At 45.6% G+C, this 24,946-nt stretch overlaps 1 protein-coding gene across 3 annotated transcripts in view; it reads left to right on the top strand.

The window, feature by feature from the left end:
* Window positions 1-24,946, top strand: part of Mcad (Medium-chain acyl-CoA dehydrogenase) — a 212,806-nt gene that overhangs the window by 132,731 nt on the left and 55,129 nt on the right. For all 3 annotated transcript variants that reach the window (XM_065452831.2, XM_065452832.2, XM_065452830.2), the window contains 2 exons: window positions 8,220-8,328; window positions 11,610-11,681. In XM_065452831.2, coding sequence (XP_065308903.1) covers window positions 8,220-8,328; window positions 11,610-11,681 — 181 coding nt within the window. The remainder of the gene's footprint in view (window positions 1-8,219; window positions 8,329-11,609; window positions 11,682-24,946) is intronic.

Genomic DNA, 24,946 nt, shown 5'->3' with positions numbered 1-24,946 from the left:
AACTGTTGTAACCAGCCTCGAAAAATATCTGACATTATCCAAGCCTTTAGCCTTCCTGTTTGCCTGCTATTCAACCACAAAGCCTTTGATATTTTTGAAACGACATGGGTTTTGAGCATTCCCAATGACTACAAGGGCAACCACTCTGTCCCACTCAAATTAGCATCAAGAAGCACAGTTATTCTTTGCTTGCACTTTTTACCACCGACACATGGGTCTCCTTTGAAGGTCACCGTCTTGTCCCGAAGAGCCTTGGAAAAGAATGCTGTCTCGTCGGCATTGAACACATTATTTAGGCGATATGCAGCCATGCGCAGCTGCACGCTTCTCCACTTGGTGGTCACATTTTCATCAAAACTGCCCCCCCACACACACTTCTGAAGACAAGTTCTCTCAGAACCAGCCTTTGGAAGTCTTGAATGAATCGATGTTGATCATTGACTTCGCTTGTGCCGTTTGTCAACACAAAGGCAGATGCGACAGTCCCACTGAAACAAAGTCAGCCGAGCCACGGTTTGCAGCCGCTGTCTGGATGCATGACACTTTTCACCTTCAATTGGTTGTTCTTATGTGCCCAAGGTGTTTCTCTTCACGTCATATCGTTTCATGACACCTTGTTGCGATGCACCATTCTTTAATGCACGCAAAATTTTGACTTCAGTTGCCAAGTCCTTGGCCACATACTTCTGTCGCTTTGCTGGTGTTGCCTTCGGTGTATCACACTGTGGCACGGCATGCACAACACGTCAAAAATGAAAAAAGCAAGCTTGATGAGAACAGACAGCACAAATTCTACAACAACAACAGGGAAAATGGAGCAGGTGAGCAAAGAGAACAAGAAAGAAAAAAGAAAAACAGACCGCTCAGTGATGCTTCAGTTGCCTCACCAACTGATGACAATGGCCACGTCATGGTGATGCCTCCCGCATTTTAGTTTCACTCGGCAAGGTGTGTGGGCTTCTCACCCGTGCTCTTGGGACAGAGGAATGACAACACAGTAGTGGAAACAATCACAAGGGCAGTTATTGCACCTTTCATACACTAATGCCTGCTAGCCGAGTTGCTATCCACGAAACATGCCGATGGGCGTACGACAAATCGCGGAAGTCCGGCTCACTGTGACTGGATAACGAGTGAATATGTTCGCGCCATGCTGGATCCCAACATCTGGTCGTTTGCGCGTACGGTCACGCGAACGGTGGCACGTTCGAACGCTCGTGTTCGTTCATTCCGGGGTAAGCTTCGTGAGACAGTCTCGCAGAAGCATCGATCGGTGCATGCGCAGAACGTCTGCGCCACTTGCCGATCCCGAGCCTAAGAGGAAGGGCCTTCTCCTTTTTGCACCCTAGTAACCCCGCCATTAGGTGGCATTAGCAGAGCAACACTCGCGCCATCTCTCGTGCTACCCTGCAAGCATACCGACCGCTGCTAAAGCCATGTGGCGAAGCCGGATTACAGGAGACGGGAGCTATGTGAGAAAACAACATATCAGGGGGACACGTGACAGTCGCGCATCCCTACAGGTGCTAGCGCCGCTTTCGCTTTCACGCAGTAGCAGTCATCAGCATTTGTCTGAATTATCTAGTGCGCATGCGAATTCTGCCAAACTAAAAAATGTTTCGTCGAATAGACTAAAATACTCTTTTTTTTCTGGGACCAAAATACCAGTCTGAATTATCCGAATTGACAGGTGTTGAAATAACGAGCTTTTAATGTGCAGGTTTCTCAGAAAATAAAGCGTCACAGGTGAAGAAGCATTTGTAGCACCCGCATGTGCTACGATGCCAGGGGAAGAAAATAAACAAGGTAGTGGGGCGTAGGCTCCAGCATCAGCTCAGCAGCTTACGTGTCTGTCATTTTTCCTTTCGCTCTCTACGGTGGTGACCTAGGACTAAAACATGACCGAACCTAGCAACAATGCTCCACATCAAGCCCTCGCCATGTCAAGCCCATCAACTGAGTCAAGTGCTCGCATCCCCGAAATGTCAGAGGTGCGGTTTTAGCTGCCACCCTTTTAGATGCAGAATCCCCAGGTGTGGTTTTTACAGGCCGAGGCACAATTCCAACTGCACCGGATCACTTTGCAGACAATGCAGTACTACAAAGTGATCACGTCACTATCACCCGAAGTAGTTAACGCCTTAACTGACATCCTCACCCAAACTTTAGTTGAAAACCCATATGAGCGCCTTAAGGCAAAGATCCTGAGGCGTACTGTACCTTCGGAACGCACTAACCTGCAACAACTCTTGGCCAGTGAAGAACTTGGTGATAGAGTCCCCTCCCAAATGCTGCATCAGATGCGACAGCTCTTGGGCGAAGGTAACGTCAACACCCATAGTGCTCTTCTCAAGGAACCTTTTCTGCAGCGCCTTCCCCAACCTGTTCACCTCGTCCTTGCCACCGCTGAGGACACGATGCTAGACCACCTGGCTGAGCTTGTCAGTAAGATCCATGAGGCTTCGGTTCCTTCATTTTCTGTCATCGCAACTACGCCTGAGCTCTCAGCGGTCGCCCAGCTCGAAGTGCACATTGACGACCTCACGGCTGCTGTTGCTTCACTTCAGCGTGCCCAGATTACGACAATGCTCTTCAAGTCCGCTTCCTCTATCGTCTTCTCTGGACACTGGTCAAAGGACCTCTAAGTTCCAGTGAACCTGCTGGTATCACCTGCGTTTTGCATATCATGCTAGGAAGTGCATGCCACCTTGTACCTGGTTGGTAAACGACAGGAGTGATCATTGACAGCCCAAATCCGGTGTCCCTTAACAGCGTATATCCCGAGATTTATTTGAATTGTTCTTGTGTGGCCTGTGGTGAGGTTTCTACTTTGCCTCATATGCTCTGGGAGTGCAGGTCGCTGGGCTAGAAGTTCACCAAGGAAGAGTGGGATGCGCTCCTGCGAAGTCCCGTCTTTTGAGGACCAAATCCTGGCTGTCCAGCGCGCCCGCAATCGGGCTGGCAGACTAGATCTGTCAGTCCCATCGTGGGATTAGCTGGGTGCACGTTTTATTGCGTTTTACTGGACCCAATAAAAGTTTATTCACTCACTCACTCATCACTGACAGCCGCACATGACCCCTCCCCTCGAGCTGGCCACCTGCTCCCAATTATGGACAAGATTGCGGGCATGTTTCCTTGTCAACACGGGCACCCAGGTTTGTATAGTGCCCCCATCCAGAAAAGATCGCTATCCGAAGCCTCGTGGACAGCCTCTCTGTGCCGCTAATGCCTCTACCATAGCAACATATGGGCTTCGTTCACTTACCATTGATCTCGGATTACGTTGCACATCCTGCTAAATTTGTGTCATCACTGACATCGTCCATCCCATCATCAGTTCGGATTTCCTGTCTTTCTAGAACCTTGACATAAGCATTCAGCACCAATGGCTCATCAATGGCAGTACACATCTGTCTATAGTTGGACTTCTATCGAGAGTTCATTGCCCCACTGCCGTTCACACACTTGTGCAGTCAAGTCCTTACCAGAGAATCTTGGTCAAGTTCCTCGAGGTCACAAAACCTTGCAATTTGAATAAACCTCCCAACCTCATGGTTACTCACCGCATCATCATGCGTGGTCCCTCAGTTTCTTCCCATCCTCACTGCTTGTTCGGTGAGCATCTTGCCATCGCTAAATGGGAATTTGAGTACATGGTGCAACTTGACATTATTCATCCTTCATCCAGTGCTTGGGATTTACTGCTGCATTTGGTACCAAAGAAGGATCCAAATGATTGGTGTCCGTGTGGAGACTACCATGCTCTGAGTGCTCAAATTGTGCATGACAGCTATCCACTTCCCCATATTGAAGATTTCACATCCAACCTGGATGGGTGCAACATCTTCAGCGAAGAGGATCTGGTTAAAACATACCACCAGACACCAATTGAACCCAACGACATTCCAAAACTGCCATCACGATGCCTTTTGCTTTATTCGAGTTTGTGCGCATGTCTTTTGAATTGAACAAAAGGTTTGCCTGCAGTGTTCACCTACATTGATGACATACTAATCGCTAGTGCCACTCCAGAAGATCACGAGCGTCACTTGTGTTAACTTTTACAACATCTGGAACAGTATGGCCTCATCATGAACCCACACAAATGCGTTTTTGTAACCTCCGAGCTAAATTTTGTGGGCCATCACGTTTTGGCACTCGGCAACCTTCTGTAGCCATCCCACATCGAGGCTGTCAGGAATTTCTTGGTGCCCAACGCTCTTTGCCAGCTTCGCGAATTCTTCGGCCTCGTCAATATTTCACGCGGTTTTATTCCACACTGTGTAGCCTTACTGCAGCTGATCGCCCACCTGTTGAAAGAGCGACGGAGCCCGTCTTCGACAATACCATGGTCGCCTCGGGAGCAGGCTGCCTTTTGGACTGCCAAGTAACCCGTCCCTGAAGCAACTCTGCTGGTACATCCCCATTCTGACGCATCAACTAGATACAGGTAGATGCCTCCATCATGGCCATCGGAGCAGTGTTGCAACAATATATTGGCTCTGAATGTATTGGCTCTGAGAAATAACCCTTGGGTTATTTCTCTTGGAAGCTGCAATCCACCAAGACACGCTACAGTGTCTTCAGTTGTTAGCTGTTGGCTATCTACATTCAATACTTCCGCCACTTACTGGAAGGAAGCAAGTTCTACGTGATGATTGACCATAAGCCTCTGACTTATGTGTTCAGCACGAACTCCTCCAAGTACGCTGCACGGGAGGTATGACATCTTGCATACATTCAATCTATTAAACTGGGACTTCAATATCTTGGAAATATCTACAGAGATCCTACAGCTACCTTAATTCTACACAGGAAAAGTAGGAAGATACCTATAAAGAAAGGGGTCAGACAAGGATACACAATCTCTCCAATGCTATTCACTGCATGCTTGGAAGAAGTATTCAAGCTATTAAACTGGGAAGGCTTAGGAGTAAGGATCGACGGCGAATATCTTGGCAAGCTTCAGTTTACAAATAACATTGTTCTGTTCAGCAACACTGGAGACGAGTTACAACAAATGATTGAGGACCTTAACAGAGAGAGCGTAAGAGCAGGGTTGAAGATTAATATGCAGAAGACAAAGATAATCATGAATAGCCAGGCAAGGGAACAAGAGTTCAGGATCGCCAGTCAGCCTCTAGAGTCTCTGAAGGAATATGTTTACCTAGGTCAATTACTTGCAAAGGACCCTCATCATGGGAAGGAAATTTACAGAATAAAAATGGGTTGGAGCGCATATGGAGACATTGTCAGATCCTGACTGGAAGCTTACCATTATCATTAAAAAGAAAGGTGTACAATCAGTGCATTCTACCAGTGTTAACATAAGGGGCAGAAACTTGGAGATTGACAAAGAAGCTCAAAAACAATTAAATGACTGCGCAAAGAGCAATGGAACGAAGAATGTTAGGCATGACGTTAAGAGATGGAAAGAGAGGTGTGGATCAGAAAGCAAACGGGGATAGCCGCTATTCCAATTAACGTTAATAGTATGGCAAAGAAGTCCGACACGGCTGTGGACGACACGAAGGACGTGGACAAGAAGACGCAACAGCGTAGGCTTAGCCGGTACAAAACTAGGAACAGCGTCTAGCCCAAGCCCCACTTCAGAGGCATTGGCGATCCGGCTGCGGAGCTCTGCACGGCGCACTTCTTCTTCCTTACAATAGAAAGAAATGGAGCTGGGCAGGTCATGTAATGCATAGGTTAGACAACCAGTGTACCATTAGGGTTACAGAATGGGTGCCAAGGGAAGGGAAGTGCAATTGAGGCTGGCAGAAGGCTAGGCGGTATGATGAAATTGAGAAATTCGCAGGTGCTAGGTTGGAATCGGTTGGCGCAAGACGGGGGTATTTGACAATTGCAGGGAGAGGCCTTCGTCCTACAGTGGACATAAAATTATCCGATGGTGATGATGATGATGATGATGATGATGATGATGATGATGATACATCTCAAAGTTCACAGGTGTATGCTATGTCAAGGGAGCCAACAACTCAGCAGCTGATGCCCTCTCCTGTGTTGAGGCGATTGGCTCGACTTCTACAGTTGTCGACTGGCGTGTACTATCGGTGGCACAACACAATGACCCGGAACTACAAGTGTTCGGCAACTCCCCACCTCCCTTCGCCTCAAGCTTGATCCCCATCCATCTGCGCCATGTTTGCTGTGGTGTGATATGTCTGGGCCTCTTCCGGTCATTTTCATTCCGGCAATGTTGCAGTGGGCCACTTTTCACTCTCTGCACAACATTGCTCATCCTGGTATACAGGCCACTCAATGCCTCGTCACGCAGCGCTATGTGTGGCCTCGGGTCAATGCAAATGTTTGCGTGTGGTCCCGTTCCTTTATTGCATGTCAAACAACCAAAGTGACCCGTCGCACTATTCTGACACACCAACGGTTCCTGCCTCCTGACCAGTTGTGCCACGCTGCGCTAGAATGGATTTGGCACGTGCGCTCCGGCAGTGGCTGCGAACAGTGAGCCGATTTGTTTTCTGAAAGAGTGGAGCCGTTCACATTCCGCACACTGCACGATGGCACCTCCCGCACAGTTTCTCTTAGTTTTCGTGCTTATAACACTGGACCTTTCCGTGCTTCCAGCAAGTAGCCGGCGCATATGCGACCACACTCGGCTCTTGTCACTGCTGTCGGAATGGCCAGGGTGGCTGTATTTGGAGTGCACTTAGAATGCGGTTGAGTGGGCCGAGCAGCACAGTGATTCTTAGATGAGGCACAACGCTATGAAAAGTAGGCTGAGGGCACTGCGTGCAAACTAGATATTGGGGAGGCGTGCGCTGCTGCTGGTTTGGCAGGTGGGCGTCTCTGCTGCCAGGGCCGCTATAATGTGAAACTATTTCAATCTGTATTTATGCCCATATGGGCGAGAGGTCTCAGCCATTTTTACCTATTGTTAAGGGCTAATGGCAGATTTGGAATAAGGAGTCAGTTTCACTCGAAAGGCGAAGCATTCATTGCGATAGCAAATTAGTAGACAGCTATACGAAGTATGGGTAGTAGTTTAACCGCCTGTATAAATTTGCAAACATTCACATACTAACTAAATTAACAAGTAGGGTGTGATGTGCGCATAGGCATACATGAACACATCTCACTCGATGACCGCAGATACTTGCTGTTAAGACGCTGGAGTGAAGAAGCACGGCAGCAGAAGCGAGTGAATTGACCTTTGTTCTGCCTGGCTTCAATGCAAACGAAACGGCGAAAACACAGTGCACACGAAGCTATCAGCACTCGCACTCTATCTCCATTGCAGATTGCTTTCAAAATAGGCCGCACCATACGCAGCAGCCACCAGAGAAGAATTTCTCCCTGCCTTCCCCCCGGTGCCTTGCACGTGATGGAAGATGGTGCGCTTCCTTCCCACTTTCCCCCCTTGCTCGCGTGAGATTGAGCTGCCATCGTTGGCTTGGTCTCACAGCGTTTCACTCGCACATACAACATATGGAGCGCGGCAACAATGTTATCACCCCTGGACTTTATACGGAACATCACAGCGACGGTGACAATGACAGCATAAGTGTGTCTGTAGTGCCCGTATAATCATTGTCACAATAAAAACAGATTACAGTAGTCTTACTTTATACCAGCCCAGGGTTGATTGCGGTTCTCTGGGTCTACGGTGGCATATGGTGACCAGAAAATTATGTTACCACGTCGATTGGACCGCATAACTTGAGAACATTTTTCGCTGTCATCATGAGCGTCGACACGGGAATATATTGTTTGATCTTAGTGCCACCGATGTTTCCAGTTATACAGGAAAGCACGCACTGTGCCGCTGCTCTTGACCAACTCTTCTATACTCTAGTACACTATAGCTACAAAGCGCACCTCTACTATGCACTTCGTGTTAGTTTATTCTGTGTCTAGTCAAGGTATTATTTCACCAAAATTCAGAATGGCCTGCTCCAAAACTGCTCCAAAATGCAATTTTACTTGCTGCAAAAATTGCTCAAATAACTTTGGGCAATCCCACCTCTAATTGTTGTGCTAGCTGTTTTGACTCTTTGCACATGTTCTTTTAGTAGAACTCTTGCTACCGGGGACAGATTGTTGCTTACAAGAAAATGTGTGCATTATAGCCCAATGAATTCTTTCACGAAAGTTGAGTGCATGCCGCTACAACTCCGTCACTGTTAGGGGATTCAGGCTTGCAGTGATTGTGCTGAGAGTTGAGAAACTGTGTGCAGGTATTTTGTGCTTGCACGTTCCAACCCGGACCCCAAGTGCCCCGCTTCGAAGGCTTTCACAGCATTCATCGTGGATCGGGACACTCCGGGAGTCACACCAGGCCGCAAGGCAAGACCTTTCAGTTCATTGACTCCTCTGTTGGAGGTGGGGTTAATATAGCATCCATAGCATCCATTTGATTACAAAATACACTTGTTAGAGTGAAGAACTTCTCCAGCCAAAGGTAGAAAATGTCCTGGCATTTCAGAACTGGTTTGATCCCTTCATCAGGGGGTGACTGAAGCAGCTGAAGAAGCAGCATCCTTTAAGCTCCTGTCTACCTGACTGCGAGAAGCATAACCATGTAATCTATCTTGACGGTGCTTGTGTGATCAACACCGAGACTCGCCGGGCAAGAAGACTCCTCCTCGTCACACATTCAAAATGCTCTCGGCAGCCATCAGCTGGTCAGTGGGGACGTGCCTCCCTACGCGCACACTGCACTACGGTGAGGAGCAACACAAACAAGACAGGAGGGTCTCTTCGGTCACCCCGAAACGTCAGGACTTTTTTACCTTTGGCTGGAGCAGTTCTTGCCTCTTCCCACCCAGCGATGTTACACTTTTCTGGCATGGGCATGCTGCCTAGTCAAGTTCTATCCAGTGAGGGTGAATTTAAAGATCGAAATTAATTAATTTTTAGCCCCATAGAAATGTGCAGGTGCTGGTTAGGACTCTCAGTTGGGATCAAAGTAGACATGTTAATGGTGTTATATTAATTAAAGGCTACCGACTGTAAAACGGTGTATTTGTAAAGACTCTTCAGACTACGGTAGAACCTTGTTGATTGATCCCATTACGTACGATTTCCTAGTGCCAACGTTTGAACCCAAAGTTGAGAACCCAAAAAATCACTGAATTGAGTTATGCTTATCTTTATTGGTTCATATGTTCCTGGAAAACGTGATCATTTGGCACCAACGTTCAGTACATCGCCAAACTGCGATCGTATGATATTGTTACGGCGTTAGAAACAGTCAGACGTGTATTTACTGAATATTTACAATAATTATAGCAGCTGACAAGATGGCAGACAGCATGCGAAGACCAGAACATCGTCTTCTTCTGACGATGATTAAAACAACTTCGTCAGTGTGTCACAATATGTTTACTGGCTGCCAGTTCCCATGTAAACAAGAAGAGATGTTAGGCGTGTACGATCAAGAACAATAATCGTCCACCACATCAGCTTCCCTGCAATACTCGCCTGCCCGTCTGATGTGAAAATGCTGGTGCACACTCTGTTTCTTATTCCGCTACCACTAAATCTCCCATGTTGTTGCATGCTGCATTCACAGCTATTGCCACCAACCCAATTGTGATAAGCATCTTCACCTATCTGTTTTACAGTGCGTGGTGCATAGTGTCACTGGCAGCGTGGTACGCTTTTAGCAGGCGATAATGCAAACGTGCCACCGTTCCCTGCTGCAGGTGGCACGATGCGAGCGTCACGTATCGCCCCGACTGCATCCGGCACCACCCAACAGCCTGATTTCGTTTCATTTCCCCGTCTTAAAACACTATGCAATCGGAAAACAAGAAAACCTGTCTCAGGCCGCTGGAGCCACACCAGCTGGATGCGTGTTGGCTTCTCATGCCCCGTGTCGCAGCGATCCGCGCGACACTTCGCATTACACAGATGTCAAGTGCAGCGGAATCTGTCAGCGTTTTTTAGTTACATTGGATCATATGTTTTCCCAGTTCGCTTTTTCTCGTGTTTTTTTTTTACAAATTGTTTGAACGAGCTTCTACTGTATTTAATTACCGCATTTATTTGCATAGTGATCGCACCCCTGAATTTTGTCGTCAAAATTTGAATTTTTTTCTTTCCCATGTAATGATCGCACCCCGAACTTGCTGCAGCACGCTACTATATGTCGTGTGCCAAGTATAGGTGATGATGATCGTGCTTACCATCTGTCGAATGCTGTTGAATGCTGTCGAATGCTATGCGAACGACTCTTCAAGACATACCAAGTGGTCTGCATGTACCAAACATTCTTAAGCAGATGCCCCATTTCATTCCTTTCATCATTCCGCATTTCCATGAAAAAAAAAAAGCTACAACCAAACTTGCCTTGACTTTATTATTTGTAGGCATTATAGTGGTTGTGGTCAACAACAACAAAAAAGGTGCCTTTCAATTCCTCTTGTCTGCACTCGTCGGTACTCAACAAATCGCGAGTGGCAATGATAGTAGCCACGTTTACACTGATACGTTAGAAGTGTACCATATTCATACGCCAACGCTTGTAACACAGCAAAGATATTCGCCCACCCCTAGCAGAAATGTGCCGTATTAGGATATTAATGAAGACAAATGCCGCGGTTTTCGCAGCATGCCCGCCATGTGTTTCTATGTCACTGGCAGCTAAGCGCGCCCATCTCTGTTTCTGTCCCCTCAAAGTGGACATGGCTAAGTTATTGCCGCAAACTTGCCGATATTAGCGATATTATTCATTACTGATATGGAAGAAACTGTTTCAATGCATGTAATGATCTCACGAGAAGAAAAAAAATCATGTTCGGCGCGTTCGGCTTGCTCCGCTGGCCGCCATTTTTGTTTAGGTGTCCCGCATTGTTACAGCGGCAGCCACCTGTTGTCTTCACGCAGCAAATGCGGGATGAAACAATTTTTTTTCTTTTTGTGGAAAACTTAACCCACGTAATGATTACAGCCCTGAATTTGCTTCAATTTGTTTTACAAGAAAGCGAAATCATTATGCGAGTAAGTACGGTATATTGCATTGTGATCATTATAATGCCTTATTACTATCACTATCTCTGTAAGTGGCCTTTGTTGTACGTACAGTATTCAGCAATTCAAACTTGATAATTGCGCCCACATGGTGAGCGCTTGGTGGAACACTGGGGGGCCAAATGCAGTTGTAATGCATCACAAAGACCCCCATTTTCATTATATATATATATATATATATATATATGTAAATGCATCAGCATGGTGTCTCCACTGGGGGTGCACAAAGCGCTAGCCACAATGTGGGCTGATTATCTTGTTTGAATCTATAAAAATTTGTGTGGTAAAATATAAAGCGCTAAGTAGGCTGCAGTATTTCTATATGACACACACTGAGAAACTTGTTCCAAACATTAGTTGGCTTCACTGTTTTTGTCAAGGGATGTGAAGCTGAGGATGCATAGCTGCTACTAGAATGACATTCAGATGAGGTAGTTGACTTGGCAGCTGAATAGCAGAGGGGGAAAAAAAAATATGCAAGACTCCTGAGCACGTTCTTGCCTTCAAAACTCGTGTTTAGTATTCCCATCGTTCTCTTGTTATGGCACTGCATCCAAGTTTGCTACACTAAGCCTGCTTTCCCCATTCTGCAGGAGTGGAACATGGGCCAGAGGGCGTCAGACACTCGTGGAGTCACCTTTGAAGATGTTGTCGTCCCCGAGGAGGTGAGCCAGACGTTTGAATGCCCATGAGGAACTTTATTTACGAATGTGTACCCTTTTCTTTGACTTTGTTTCATGATTGTCATAATTTGTTGTACACTTTATGGTTTCTTTTGGGCTACACATAAGGGAAAATTTACGTACAAGAAAAATCATTGGTCAGGCAAATGCATACAATCAAGCAGGTCTGCGCACTAACTCTTGCATGTTGCTCACTCAACAAATGAAAAGGAAAAGATCCACTCATACCAGAACTTTGGTTATACAGTTGACTTCCGTTAATTCAACCCTGACGGGACCAATAAAATTGATTGAAAATTCTCTGGTGAATTGAACAAGAGAATGGAAATATACCGAAACACACTGACGATTCATTTGGCAATATTTCACACAATTCTAACATGTCCCCAAATCAAAACACACACACTTTTTATGTGTTCAAAGTCGAAAAGTAATGTAGAAGTGACATTAGAGCTCCTAAACAAAGTAAAAATCATATGCGCACCTAATTTTATAGTAGGGTGTGTTTAGATAAGGACACACTTAGGGCAGGGTGCGCGCAGGTCCTTAAAACCCTTGAAATCCCTTGAATTTGAAAATTTCGTTTTCAGGGTCCTTGAAAGTGCTTAATTTTTTTAACCCTTTAAAGACCTTGAAAAATCTTGTGCGAGATGTAAATCGCAATATACATAAAGAAAAATTGGTGCAAAACCCATGCATAAAATGTAAAAATGTTCATTTTCTCGGCGCATAGTTTTCTACTGACCGTTAAAACATTTTTTGAAAGTTTCACAAGTTAGGTGGAGCCCGTTGGATAGCTGGGCACATTGAGGAGGCATGATTTCCTGTTCAAAAGTGTACAGCCGTATCGCCATCGACCTCACCGGCCATTGGTTCGGCCAACGTTACTAGATTATTTTCATTTTCAAACTCCGCCGCAGCACCTGGCCCCCTTCTGTCGCGTGCGACACTGTCGGCCCGAAGGCAGGCGGTGTGAGTAACGTTTGTGCGGGCGGACAGAGACGCCGATGCATGCAGCAGCGTGCCACGTTTTGTTCGTGTTTCTTATTTGTGTGCCAGGAAAATGCTGCTCACCTTTTGAACAAACATGCCTGCAATGAAACAATGAAACAAGAAAAACCACGAGAAAGAGACAAAGTGATAGCTAGGGAGGGTGCAGCGCCCTTCCCGAGTATCACTTTGTCTGTTTTTACTCCTGTTTTATTGTGTGTGTTATTAAAAACTTGCGAGCATTCTATGATGAAATAGTGTACCAGCCTTTGAACTTCATGTGCATTTCCTAAGAGCTATAAACTTGTTACACTAATCATTTCAGCTCATCAAAGACTTTTTGGAACTGCTAAACTTGACAGAACAGAATGCAATTCGAAAGAACCTGAAGCTTTTTGCATCACAACAAACGACAGAGCCAATGCAAGAAACTCTGATGTCGAGTTTAGACATTGTCGATGATCTACTGCGTCAAGGTGCGCTCTATGTTTTGACAGCCAAGTTAAATCATGATCCACTGGAGATTAGGCACACTGTTCACATTTGTTGTGACTGCATTCACATTGCACTGTTTGCTAGAAAATTCACTCACTCATATTTTTTCAGTGAGACTTTGGACTAGTGCGTTCCATTGGTGTGGTTTTCGGTTTCGTTTCGAATTGCACTGCCCAAGCAATTTTTGAACTAGCTTTCTTGGAAAAAAAGTGGCCGTTAGAATTTGGTAAATACAATCAAACCTCGATATATCGAACATTGCGGTGATCGTGAAAAAGTTCGATGTAGCCAGAATTCGATATAGAAAATAACATAAAAAATGCATCAAAAACTTATGCAAATCAATCAATGAACCAAGGGCATGATCGGGGATCGTTGTTTGGAGCCAGTGGTTTGGTTGTGTCATGCAATCGGCCTAAGGCATGCCGACTTAGTCAGCCGGGAGTGCACGGTGGATTGCGCTGCACGCTCAGAGCAATGATCCTCAATCGCACCCCAGTCGTGAAGCAGTAAATCACTTGAAGCTTCACGCAAAGTATTTATTTTATTTGGCTGAAAATACTGCAGCAGTGTAGCCTGGTTCTTATTGGCAGCCGCATGCCTAAACACGGAGTCCTCAACATAGTCTAAACAATCCACAAGCGATAGGCCGGCGCCTTTTGTTGCGCCGCAGTAGCGCCGTAGAAGGGGCAAAGCAGCTACAGCTTCAGTTGAAGTCGGGAGCAGGGCATTATCAGCGCTTGCAAGATCAACCTTGGCAGCATATTCGTTTGGGGGCTTATTTTGCTGCGATTTCCACGTCTGTCAATTGAAGCATCACCAATCCTCACGAGGCGCGGCAGCTGGTGAGCGTGGCACTGAGAAGGAGTCAGTGCGGCAAATGCAATGCGTAGTTGACATTGTCAAACTAGCCAAGCCACTGCGTGTGTACGCCGCTACGTTCAAATAGCGCCCTCAGTGCGATTGATGTGTGCAGCTATAGTGTACAGCAGTCGGGAATGCCCATCGCGCCACCGCGATCTTCGAGGGTGTTGTGGAAAAGCTCACCGCCTGTCAACAGAGCTCACCTGGTCAGTGGTTGCGGAGTTCGATATATCGATTTTACGTCCAACTCCGTCCGAAATAAACAATTAAAAATGCATGCGATCTTCCAGGTGATATAGAAAATGTTCGATATACGCCATAATTAGATCTATCCATGTTCAATGTATCGAAGTTTGACTGTACTTCCATAATTCATTCTAACATCATCCTGGGGCAGGCCCAAAATAGACGTTTCTGACTGGAGCTGACATGTGTTCAATGCATTGACTGTACCCTTACGCTGCTGAGATGGACGCTGCCACTATTGGAGTTGCCACTGCGGTCACTATTGAGGTCGGGCGCATGCGTGATGACCAGCCAATTCGAATTACAGTAGAACCTCATTGATACCATCCCATTTCGTATGATTTCCTGGTGCTTACATTCGCGTTCGAAAACATCAAAAATGACCCAATACAGTTATGCTTCTTATTCACCACTTAATATGCTCCCGGAAAACATTATCTTTTGGCACCAGCGGTTAGTACATCGCCAAATTACAAGCGTATGATATGTTTTCCTGCCGCTAGATCCCATGTGAACAAGAAAAGGCATGCTTGAAAACAGTGGGCTCTTGCCACCACAACTTTCCCACAGTACTCGCTCGCCCGCCCGCGTCATTTGAAAATGTTGGCACACTTCCGGTATCAGCCAATCTCCTTGCAAGTCATCACCTAGCATTCACAGTTATTACTGCCAACCCTACTGCAAGAAGCATCTTTACCTATCTGTTTCCCAGCGCATTTGGCGTATTGCTATTGGAAGCGTATGCTTTTAATAGGCAATAACCTAAACGCACTGTCGTTCCGCCTTTTCCTGCTGCAGGCCACATGAAATTAGTGTCATGTTTTGTCACATTTTGGTGTCCCTCAATTTCATTTTCGTTTCCCATTGCCATGTTAAAACACCACAGCTGTGCAATAGCAAAACAGAGCGCATCGTGTCACCACATTTTTAAGTTTTGATCAAATGTTTTCCTCGTTAGTGCTTTCTTTATTGATTTTTCCAAAATGTATGAAGGAGGTTCTGCTGTATTCGATAAAGACCAGTTCGAGGAACAAGATAACCAAAATCTGGTCCCATAAATATGTTTACGTGCCAGCCAAGACCCCTCGTTCAGAATTGAATTAACTGAAGTTGAAGTAATGGAAGTGTATTGTACATTAGTCTTTCCAGACAATACAAAGTGACTCAGAGTAGAAAATAAACGGTAGCTCCTTACACATATATTGATAACAGTTCTTGAAATTTTACAATATCATGTTCATTGACAGTCTCTTGTAGTAACTCATTCTAGGATATTAAATTATGGAAGGTAAAACTGACTCATCAAGTGCATTTGATGAAGCCAGTGCTGAACCAGTGGAACAGCTGGTGAGATGTGTGTGTCGGAAGCCATCTGGGCCACCTGTGCTCTCCGGTGCTCGGTGTAGACAGTCGAACCTTGTTATAACAAAGTAATGGATGTAAGAGAGTAAATGAAATCCCCATACACAGTGGCGTAGCTAGGTCGTCTTGCACCCGGGGCCCATAGGTCTTCTGTCACGCCCCCCCCCCCCCCCCCCCGGGTGTAGCCGGCGGAAAGAGGGGTGTCTTCAGACATATATGACACCCCCCCCCCCACCATTGGCCCCTTGCACCCGGGGCCCACGGCCCCCCGGCCCCCCCTGTTGCTACGCCACTGCCCATACAGGTTCTTAGTGCAGGACAGGCAGCAATGGATGTAGCAAAGTAATTCTGGCTGCCCCCTTCAACTTCGTTCAAAGAGGTTTCACTGTATTACCACACACTGTGCCTCGGTCAAAAATCGTGCACTGTTATGCCGGAATGAAATTCAAACGACAGAGTGGTACAGTAAAACCTTGTTAAACCGTACCCGCTTAAACAGTAGTTTCGTTTCAAAAGTAGTAAAGTCAAATCCCCGACTCAGCTGCCATAGAACATAATGTGTTTTCTATCCGCATAAACCGTACCAGCTTATTGCGTACGCATCGGTTAAAATGTAGCGTTTCAACTTTTTGTCGCGCAAACACTACGGTGCGTCGTCTCCATCTGGCGGCCTGGCAGAACAACAAGCTTCAGAGAGCAGGACAACGGCCTCCAAGCGCCCTGTGCGTTTGAGCGTGAAGCCACATCAACATCAACATCATTTTGACACCATACCAGGGAACGTTATGGCGTCCTGCAAGCGAGGACTCGCGTCATGCCGAAGCTCGAATAAAAGAGACGGCGGGTGCTCAGCATAGAAGAAAAATGAGACATTGTCCGTGCTATCGAACGTGACACGAAGAAGTCAGCGCTGGCACGCGACAAGGATCCGCTGTTGACTACGGTATGTGGCATTTGGAATGCGAAGAAGTTGCTCGGCAGCGCTGCTGCGACCGCGAAGACATGTCGGCTACATGGTTCGACTTTTCGCCATCGTTGCCTCTGCTGTTGCCAAAATGTCGACTAGCTACAGTGATGAGGACGACACAGAAAGCGACAGCACGGGTGATTCAGGCCCGACAGTGGCATAAGCTGCGCGTTACGTCACCCTCATGAATGCAATCATCGCGACAAGAACAGGGGCGCGATAATGTAACTCTATTCCAAACTTCACTTTATTTTACTTTATTTCCTTAAAGACCCTCATGTGAGGGTATTACATAAGGGGTGGGACACATATAGGTTAGCAACAGTATACAGAAAAAAAAAATTTGAACGAGTTATACAAACAAAAATTATTATTGTGATGCAAGCGCACGCGTAATTTGGTTAAGGAACGTAGATGGGCATGTGATGGCAGCAAGTTCTTGGGGAAGGCCGTTCCAGTCGCAAGCAGTCCGGGGTAAGAAGGACGAAGCAAAAGTTTTTGTTCGTGCTTGTGGTCGAGACACCTGCTGCTGATGTTCGGTGCAAAGAGAGAAACATGGTGGGGGAGGGTAGATGTAGGGTTCCTGTGATAGCTCGGAATAAAAGAATTTATGAAATAAGCCCAAAGTAGAAATGTGGCGACGAAGTGCAAGAGTAGGTAGGTTGGACTGGGATTTCAGAGATGATATACTGATATCAAAAGAGTACGAGGAATGAATGAATCAAGTTGCCCTGTTTTGAACTGATTCAATTGAATTAGTAAGGTATACTTGTTTCGGGGACCAGATGGGCGATGCGTATTCTAATTTTGATCGAACTAGTGATTTGTATGCGAGTAGCTTAACATGCAGGGGGGCAGAGTGGAGATGACGCTTTAAGAAGCCAAGCGTTTTGTTAGCAGATTAAATAATATTCGCAATATGGCTATTCCGCGTAAGATCATGACTAAGATGAACACCGAGATATTTATATGATTGGACAGGGTCGATAGGAACGTTAGAGATAGTGTAGGGAAACAGGAGAGGATTACTGTGACGGTGGAAAGATATATATTTGAATTTGTTTATATTAAATGTCATTAGCCAGTCGTTGCACCAGTTTTGTACCAGATTTAGGTTATCTTGTAGGGATTGTTAGTTAAAAGTGTCAGTAACTTTTTTGTAAATAATGCAATCGTCGGCAAACATACGAATATGCCAATCTAATTTTTGAGGTAGGTCGTTAATATCAATTAAGTACAAAAGAGGCCCTAGGACGGATCCTTGGGGCACCCCTGAGGAAACTGGTAGTAAGTTAGACATTTGCTTATTAATTATGACTGATTGGGAGCGGTGAGTCAAGAATTCTTTTATCCATGCTAGTATGTCACAATGCAAGTTTAGGCTAGTTTGCAAGTTTCAGAAATAGGCGGTTATGGAGTACCTCTTCAAATGCCTTAGCAAAGTCGAGGAAGATTGCGTCATTTTGGAAGTTAGCGTCAAGGTTGGCATGCAGGTCTTGAACGAAAAGGGCTAGTTCAGTCTCACAGGAATAACCTTTACGAAATCCATGCTGTGATGAATGAAAGAATTATTTGAGTCCAGAAACTGCATTGCTAAAGAGTAAATGACGTGTTCCATGAGCTTGCAGGCTATGCTGGTAAGTGATATGGGGCGGTAGTTAAGTGGTGAATCTTTTTTACCCGACTTGTGGACTGGGACGACCTTTCCCACTTTCCAGTTGTGGGGTATGATACCTGTAGAAATGGACTGCGAGAATAGCAAGCGTAAAAACTTGGAAGACATGTGGCGAGTGTTTTTCAAGACCTTTGTGTTGATTTCATCAATGCCGGTAGATGAAGAAAGTTTTAACTTATCTATAAGAAGGGATGTGTCGGTTTCTGAGAACGTAACGGCTGGCATTGCATTTGTGGGGTTACTGGCTGTCATGAGGGGTGGTGGTTTTTGTTTTTAGTGAATACAGATGCGAAGGCAGAATTAAATATGTAAGCGCACTCAACGTCTGAAATAACACGTCCAGAATCGTCAGTCAGGGTAACAACGTGCAAAGATTGGGGGTTTAAAAGCTGCCAGAATTTAGTCGGGTTATCTGTAAGTATGTTTGGCAAATCGATGTGGTAAAAGAAACGTTTAGCGTTTTTTTACTGCGACCAAATACGCCTCTTCAGCAGCGTAATATTTTTCCCATGCGCAGTCTGTTCTGCTCAGTTTAGCACTACGGAAAAGGCGTTTCTTTTTATTTTCTAATCTTCCCAGAGTCTTGGCGAACCATGGCTTGTGGTGGTTAGCACGGAAGCTGCATTTGGGTATATATTTATTAGTCAATTCATTCATTTTATGTTTAAACATTGACCAGTTTGTGTGGATGTCTTGTTCGTCAAATGACCCCTGATATGATGGAAAAAAGGCCTCCAATTCCGCGTTGAAGGCCTCATAGTTTCCTTTGTTGTAGAGAGAAATTGTTTTTGGCAAGTTGCTTTTGTTATTGGGGTGAAGTTAAAGCACACATGAATGACTTTAGGATCGCTGATTTCACGGAAATAAGTAATAGCGTTGAGGCTCTCGGGGTGGCTAGATAGTATGAGGTTAAGAATGTTAGCAGTATCTCCGGCGATGCGTGTAGGCTGGGCTACTAGTTGGGCTAGGTTAAAAGTTAAGCAGACATCCATAAATTCATGGGATTCATCCTGTCTAAAAATAGGACAATTAGGGGCACACCAATCTATGCCAGGATAGTTAAAATCCCCCAAAAGAAGAATGTGTGCCTTAGGGTGTCTAGTTTTAAGTTCGTTTAAAATGTTGTGCAGTTTACGGGGGAATTCGGGGCTATTATGAGGGGGTCTATAACAAACGCTGATTAATATAGATACTGGTGTGGCGCGGCAAAGGAGCCATAATATTTCAAGGTCTGATGAGATGTTGATTTGGGAACACTGTAGCTTATTACTTGTAGCAATAAGGACGCCACCCCCTCGAGAGTTTGTGTGATCAGTGCGGAAAAGGTTAAAATTAGGTAGGTTACGAAGAACTTCAGCGTCGCTTATATTATCAGTCAGCCAGGTCTCTGTCAAGATGAGCAGGTTGCTGCCCGTTGAAGACACGAGGCTGGGCACAAGATCGCTCTTTGGAAGCAGGCTTATGTTGGTATAGATAACCGAGAGGCAACTATTCTCTCGAGGGGCGGTATCGCAAAGATTAGGTTTGTGACGATGGCGAGGTAAGCGCTATGCTATTTCCTTAACCGTTTCTGTGGCAGCATCGAAGGTGTAGCGTTTCTTTCCGAGAAACAATGTCTTGTACCGCAGGGAGAAAGGTCCGGTTTTTTGCTTTTGCAAATGCGACAAGGTGTTTGCATGCTTTACGAACAGGAAGGGAAAAGTCTTCTCCAATGCTAAAATCGGTGCCCTTTAACTTGGGCCTGTTTGAGAGGACAGTTTCTTTTGTTTTAGAGGACAAGAATTTAACTATAATCGGCCGCTGACGGCCATCTTCATAGCAGCCCAAACGATGTGCACGCTCAATTTGACATGGGTCCAAGGTTATCCATAATTTGTCAGGACAATGGCGGATTAGCAATTCCTCCAATTCAACGAACGTTTCGCGCGAATTAGAATCCGAAAGGCCATAAAATATCAAATTGTTGAGGCGTAACCTATTTTCGGCATCATCTAACCGAGCTGCAAGGTTAGTAACAAGAGCAGCAGTCTTAGCGGATACAGATTGGGCAGACTACAGATCGGTGTTGAGAGTTGAGACACCCTGGAAAACACTTTCTAGATCTGCTATGTGCTTGCTCAAATCAGAAATGGTTATGTCAATAGAACGCATCTGATGTTTAAGGTCCTGTACATCGGTGACTATTTGGTCCTGACCGGTTGACGTCTCCAGCTTAGCAATAATACGGTCCAATCTGTCAGGACCAGTGTTCATCGCTATATCGCCCGACAAGAGCAGGAGAGATTTCATAACACCAAAACATTCACCAGCGACACAAATGCAACACTGCAGGCTTGGCAGCTGTACCAGACAGTAGTTATTAGCTTTTTTCGCGAAAAGGCAGCATGGTTTACTGACCTGCATTGCGAAAGTCAGTGGATGAGAAGGCTGTGTCATGGCACAGCCACCGAGCCCACAAAGCGCAGGTGGGAGGCGGTGCTCTTTATACGCTGGCAGGAACGATGTTGTCGCTGCCGCTTGCGCTTTCCATCCGATGTAGAGGATCCAGTGAGGGAGCGCGGCTTTCGTCGACAATTCCGAGGCGCTCAAAACAAGGGCTCCGTAGTTCCCATTGCAGAACAGCATTTCCAGCTGTGGTAGGACGACCGAGGAAACGTTGAAGAGTGCTGGCAAGACGTAGGCGAAGGTAGGCACGAGTACCTGCATTGCGAAAGTGAGTGGATGAGAAGGCTGTGTCATGGCACAGCCACCGAGCCCGGCACCCGGCAATTAAAAAGGCGCGCCGGGACTTCTGCAGCACTACTGCGTGTGTGCACGGAGAATACGTAATGCCAACGAGGAATCTGCCACGCAAGTGTTTGCCAAGAAGAGGGGGCTGGCTGAAAAGCTGGCAGGCAGGTTCAGTAAGTTTGAGGCCGCTGTCGTCATGGTAGGCCGCCGCGGGATCAAACGAAAATGACACTTTTGTTGCGCGAAGTGAATAAATACTGCATGTTTTTTCCCCTTTCATCGCACTCTCTCTGAGTTCCGTTTTCGACAGGTAAGTGGGCAATCTCATGCTATTTCGGTTAAACAGTACTACTGTTTAGTACGTACCTTTTCCGAGCTCCGACCAACTACGGTTTTACGAGGTTTCAGTGTACTTGGAGGAAGGGGATATCACCATCACGATACTGTTGGGGGCAAGGGGCCCTATTTTGCAACATTCTTTTTGCCCATATCACCATTCTTGCAGGACTGTGTGAAAATGGGATGGCAAATCACAGAGCAAGATGGTGTAGATGTGTGCATTGCTTGTTAATAGGGGTGTGCAAACACTTAAATATTTGATTTCAAATCGAATAGCAAGCGGTATAATAACTTGATTCGCGAATAGAACATTTAGTATTCAGTTTCTACAATATTCAGCTTTTTGAATATTCCGTAAGGAATGACCGGGCTGTGGTCTTGCCTTGGCACAACTATTAACGCTATGCGAACAACAAAAGCAGCACATATGGAAAGCAGGGAAGCATGTGCAAAGATCGGGTGGATTAGCCACCGGAAGGAACTCTGATCATATTTGATACGCGTGTTCAATTTTCATGCACTTAGATTTGTGCAGTTTGGAGCTGTCTGCCCACGTGCAAGCATGCAGACAAACTTGGCACATGTGCGTGCGGTAGTTGCTGGCCTGCGGACCCAAACACTGCGTCAATGGCTGTCAATATAACCTGTACACGTGATATCGCAACCGGTTACTGATGAGCACCCGGGAACATATTAGCGACAAGCTTTCCACAACGGTTTGCGGCCCGTTATCACGTTGGCCGGTGACGAATTTTCGTCACGGACGCACCATTAGCCTCACTATCTAGCTCGTTAGGCCTAATCGGAGCTACGTCCGTCAGGTGTCGGCAACTACAGTTACAGTTTCATACCGAATCAATGCAGATCTGTTCACAAGAGTCACACGACGCTTGGAAAGCCCACAAACCACCTCTCCAACTAAAGCAAGTGTACGGGATGACTGTTGTTCATGGCTGCTGTGCCCACATGAACCTCAAGCCATCCCTATGAAGTCCATTTGTCCAGCCTCAGAACGTCCTCAGAAGAGCGTGCAAGGATCTTGTCAGTGCGCATTCAGGAAATATTAAAGATGTAGGCATTCACTGCACCCAGTGAAAATCCTTTGTTAACTGTAACGACCTGTTTTCCGTCTACTAAGAGAAAAATGTAGGCTTAAAATTGCAGCATTCACTTACTGCTTGACAGAGCATGCTGTTGAGCCCTCTTGCAGAGGGCTCAGTATATGGCCATACCAAATGAAAATGTCGATGCATAGAGATGCACACAAAGCCATTTTATTAATCTTATTTCACGATGGCGCATGCCACATTGACAAGAGAGGCTGAAAGAAGTGTGATAAAGCCAGGAGACTGCACCGCTTGAAATGTCTTCATCCAAAAACACTGAAGACCGAGAGCCCTTAGGAGACACTGAAAAAAATAATTAACAGTACGTTGTCAAAAAACAACTTACATTCAAACGCAGAGAAATTATTTCAGAGTAGAAAATGCATTTTTCTACTACAAAACAGTTTATGCCATATAGTTGGAAGCACTGCAGCACAAAATTATTGCATGAAGTACCAAAGCAACTTCTGGTGATAGAATGTTGCTCTTTATGGCAAACTGAATCCACTCAAAATATACATTATTTAGAACGAATAATACATTAAGCTTCCTTAGCTGCGACGTGATTTAGAAAAAGATTAAGTACAACTACACACCACTACATGTAGCTTTGAGTACGACATAGCGTGATATTTGCAGCCTGCAATTGCTAAAATGTCAGATTTCTTGGGCATTTGCAACAATGCTCTTGTGGGTAAAAACAGCGTGGAAAGGCACTTGTAGTAGCGGAGAGGTTGAGAGTGATGTTACAGCAGCATTGAACCATTGAGAGAATTGATGACCAGTAACACTGAAATCATCATTTTGAAACTGTCCACTTTCGCAACCTGGCACAAAATGTCACAAATGTGTGGAGAGCAGCTTTGGTGATTTTATTCAGCTGGCGAAGCGACACCATCGCTGCCAGCACCCGTTCCATCTGACCTAGAGAGCCCTGTGGCAAAGTCGTGCAAAGCAGTCGGATTCACGATTTCAATAATGAAGCTTCTGTTCGTGCTGTTTGCTAAGTGAAAACATGCACAAATGCGTCTTACAGTAGACTCCCTTTAAGACGAACTCCAAGGGATCATGGAAAGTGTTCATCTTATCAGAAGTTCGTCTAATCAGGGGTGCTTCTAAAAATGATGTTTGAGCATGCAGTGTGTGTCCAAATACCTCGTATATGAGAACAAATGATCGAAATGGCCTTTCAGAGAAAAAACTGCAATATAAGCATTTATTGCACTACTAGTGGGATACTACACATTGCCTTACTAAGGCATCAGGCACTGTTGACTGTTACCCAGTCTGTTATTCTTTTTTTTTTTTGTGCCTGTTGAGAAAATCGCCTGGCTGCTACAAATGCAGACATCTCACTTAATTTTCTAAGGTATTCCTCAGTGCCCTCACATGGTTAGAAAAACTGCACTAAAGTTTCCAGGCAAGCGTCAGCTGCATTGCAGGTCACTTGTGCAGATTCAGGCCCAACATCCATGCTGTCATCGTCAGCAGCAGTTTCCGATGGCAGATCGAGCACCTCTTCAATTAAAGCTTCCAGTGTGTCAGCCCTATTCATTATGCAAGAAAGAGGTGAGGCATGCAGACAGGACATGAGTAGAGAAGTGGACAACACGAACGCCAACTATCAACTGAAGGGAGCACCGAGGTGAAAAAAGAAAGAAAACGCAAAACTCATCTGCGCAAGCTCAGGAATGGTATCACCACGTGTCAGTCGGGTACATGTACAGGTCTATGTGAGAGATAACTGTTAAGGCACTTAATCTCTTTCTTATGTAAAGTAATCGAAGGCTGACTCACGCATGCACTTCCATCATTATAGATATGCCATGCCTCTACCGTAAGACGCGTATCTTCATTCTTATGCCTGTACAATATCGCGCATTCATCTAACTCTGGCGTGCAGTTACAATCTCGGCAATGTAGAGAAAGATTAGAAGGCGATCCACCGGTTAGCGACCTTGTATGTTCCATTAGCCTCTGATTGATACACCGTCCCATTTGCCCTATGTAGAACTGGCCACAGCTAAGGGGAATTTTATAAATCACACCCATACGACAGTTGGTAAAACTGTGGTTGTTATTGAGCTTCACTAGACAAACATTTGTTCTGTTTTTGCCTTTTACCTGCTCCTTTTTCCTCTGTACGACAGCGCATATTTTACCTAGCTTATTGGGAGCAGTGAAAGCTACATTAACATCATATCTACTTGCAACTTTTTTAAGCCTGTGTGGCGCTGAATGAATGTATGGAATAACCACTACTCTTTTTTTGCTATTAATGGTTTCTGTAATCGCGTCCGTCCCCCTCGAAACTGACTTCTTTAGGCGCTCATCCACAGTGGCCACTGCTACACTAGGATAACCTGCTTCTAATAGGCGCCGGACCTGCGCATAAAAACTGGCGCTCATTTTGTGCATGCAGGATCCGGTGAGAGAAGATTTAAGGCACGACATGGCACTTCCGTTTTTTACT

The sequence above is a fragment of the Dermacentor albipictus genome, chromosome 1, assembly GCF_038994185.2.
Source record: "Dermacentor albipictus isolate Rhodes 1998 colony chromosome 1, USDA_Dalb.pri_finalv2, whole genome shotgun sequence".
Lineage (NCBI taxonomy): Eukaryota > Metazoa > Arthropoda > Arachnida > Ixodida > Ixodidae > Dermacentor > Dermacentor albipictus.
The sequence above is the reverse complement of the archived record's forward strand: the minus strand, read 5'-3'. Positions and strand labels throughout refer to the sequence as shown.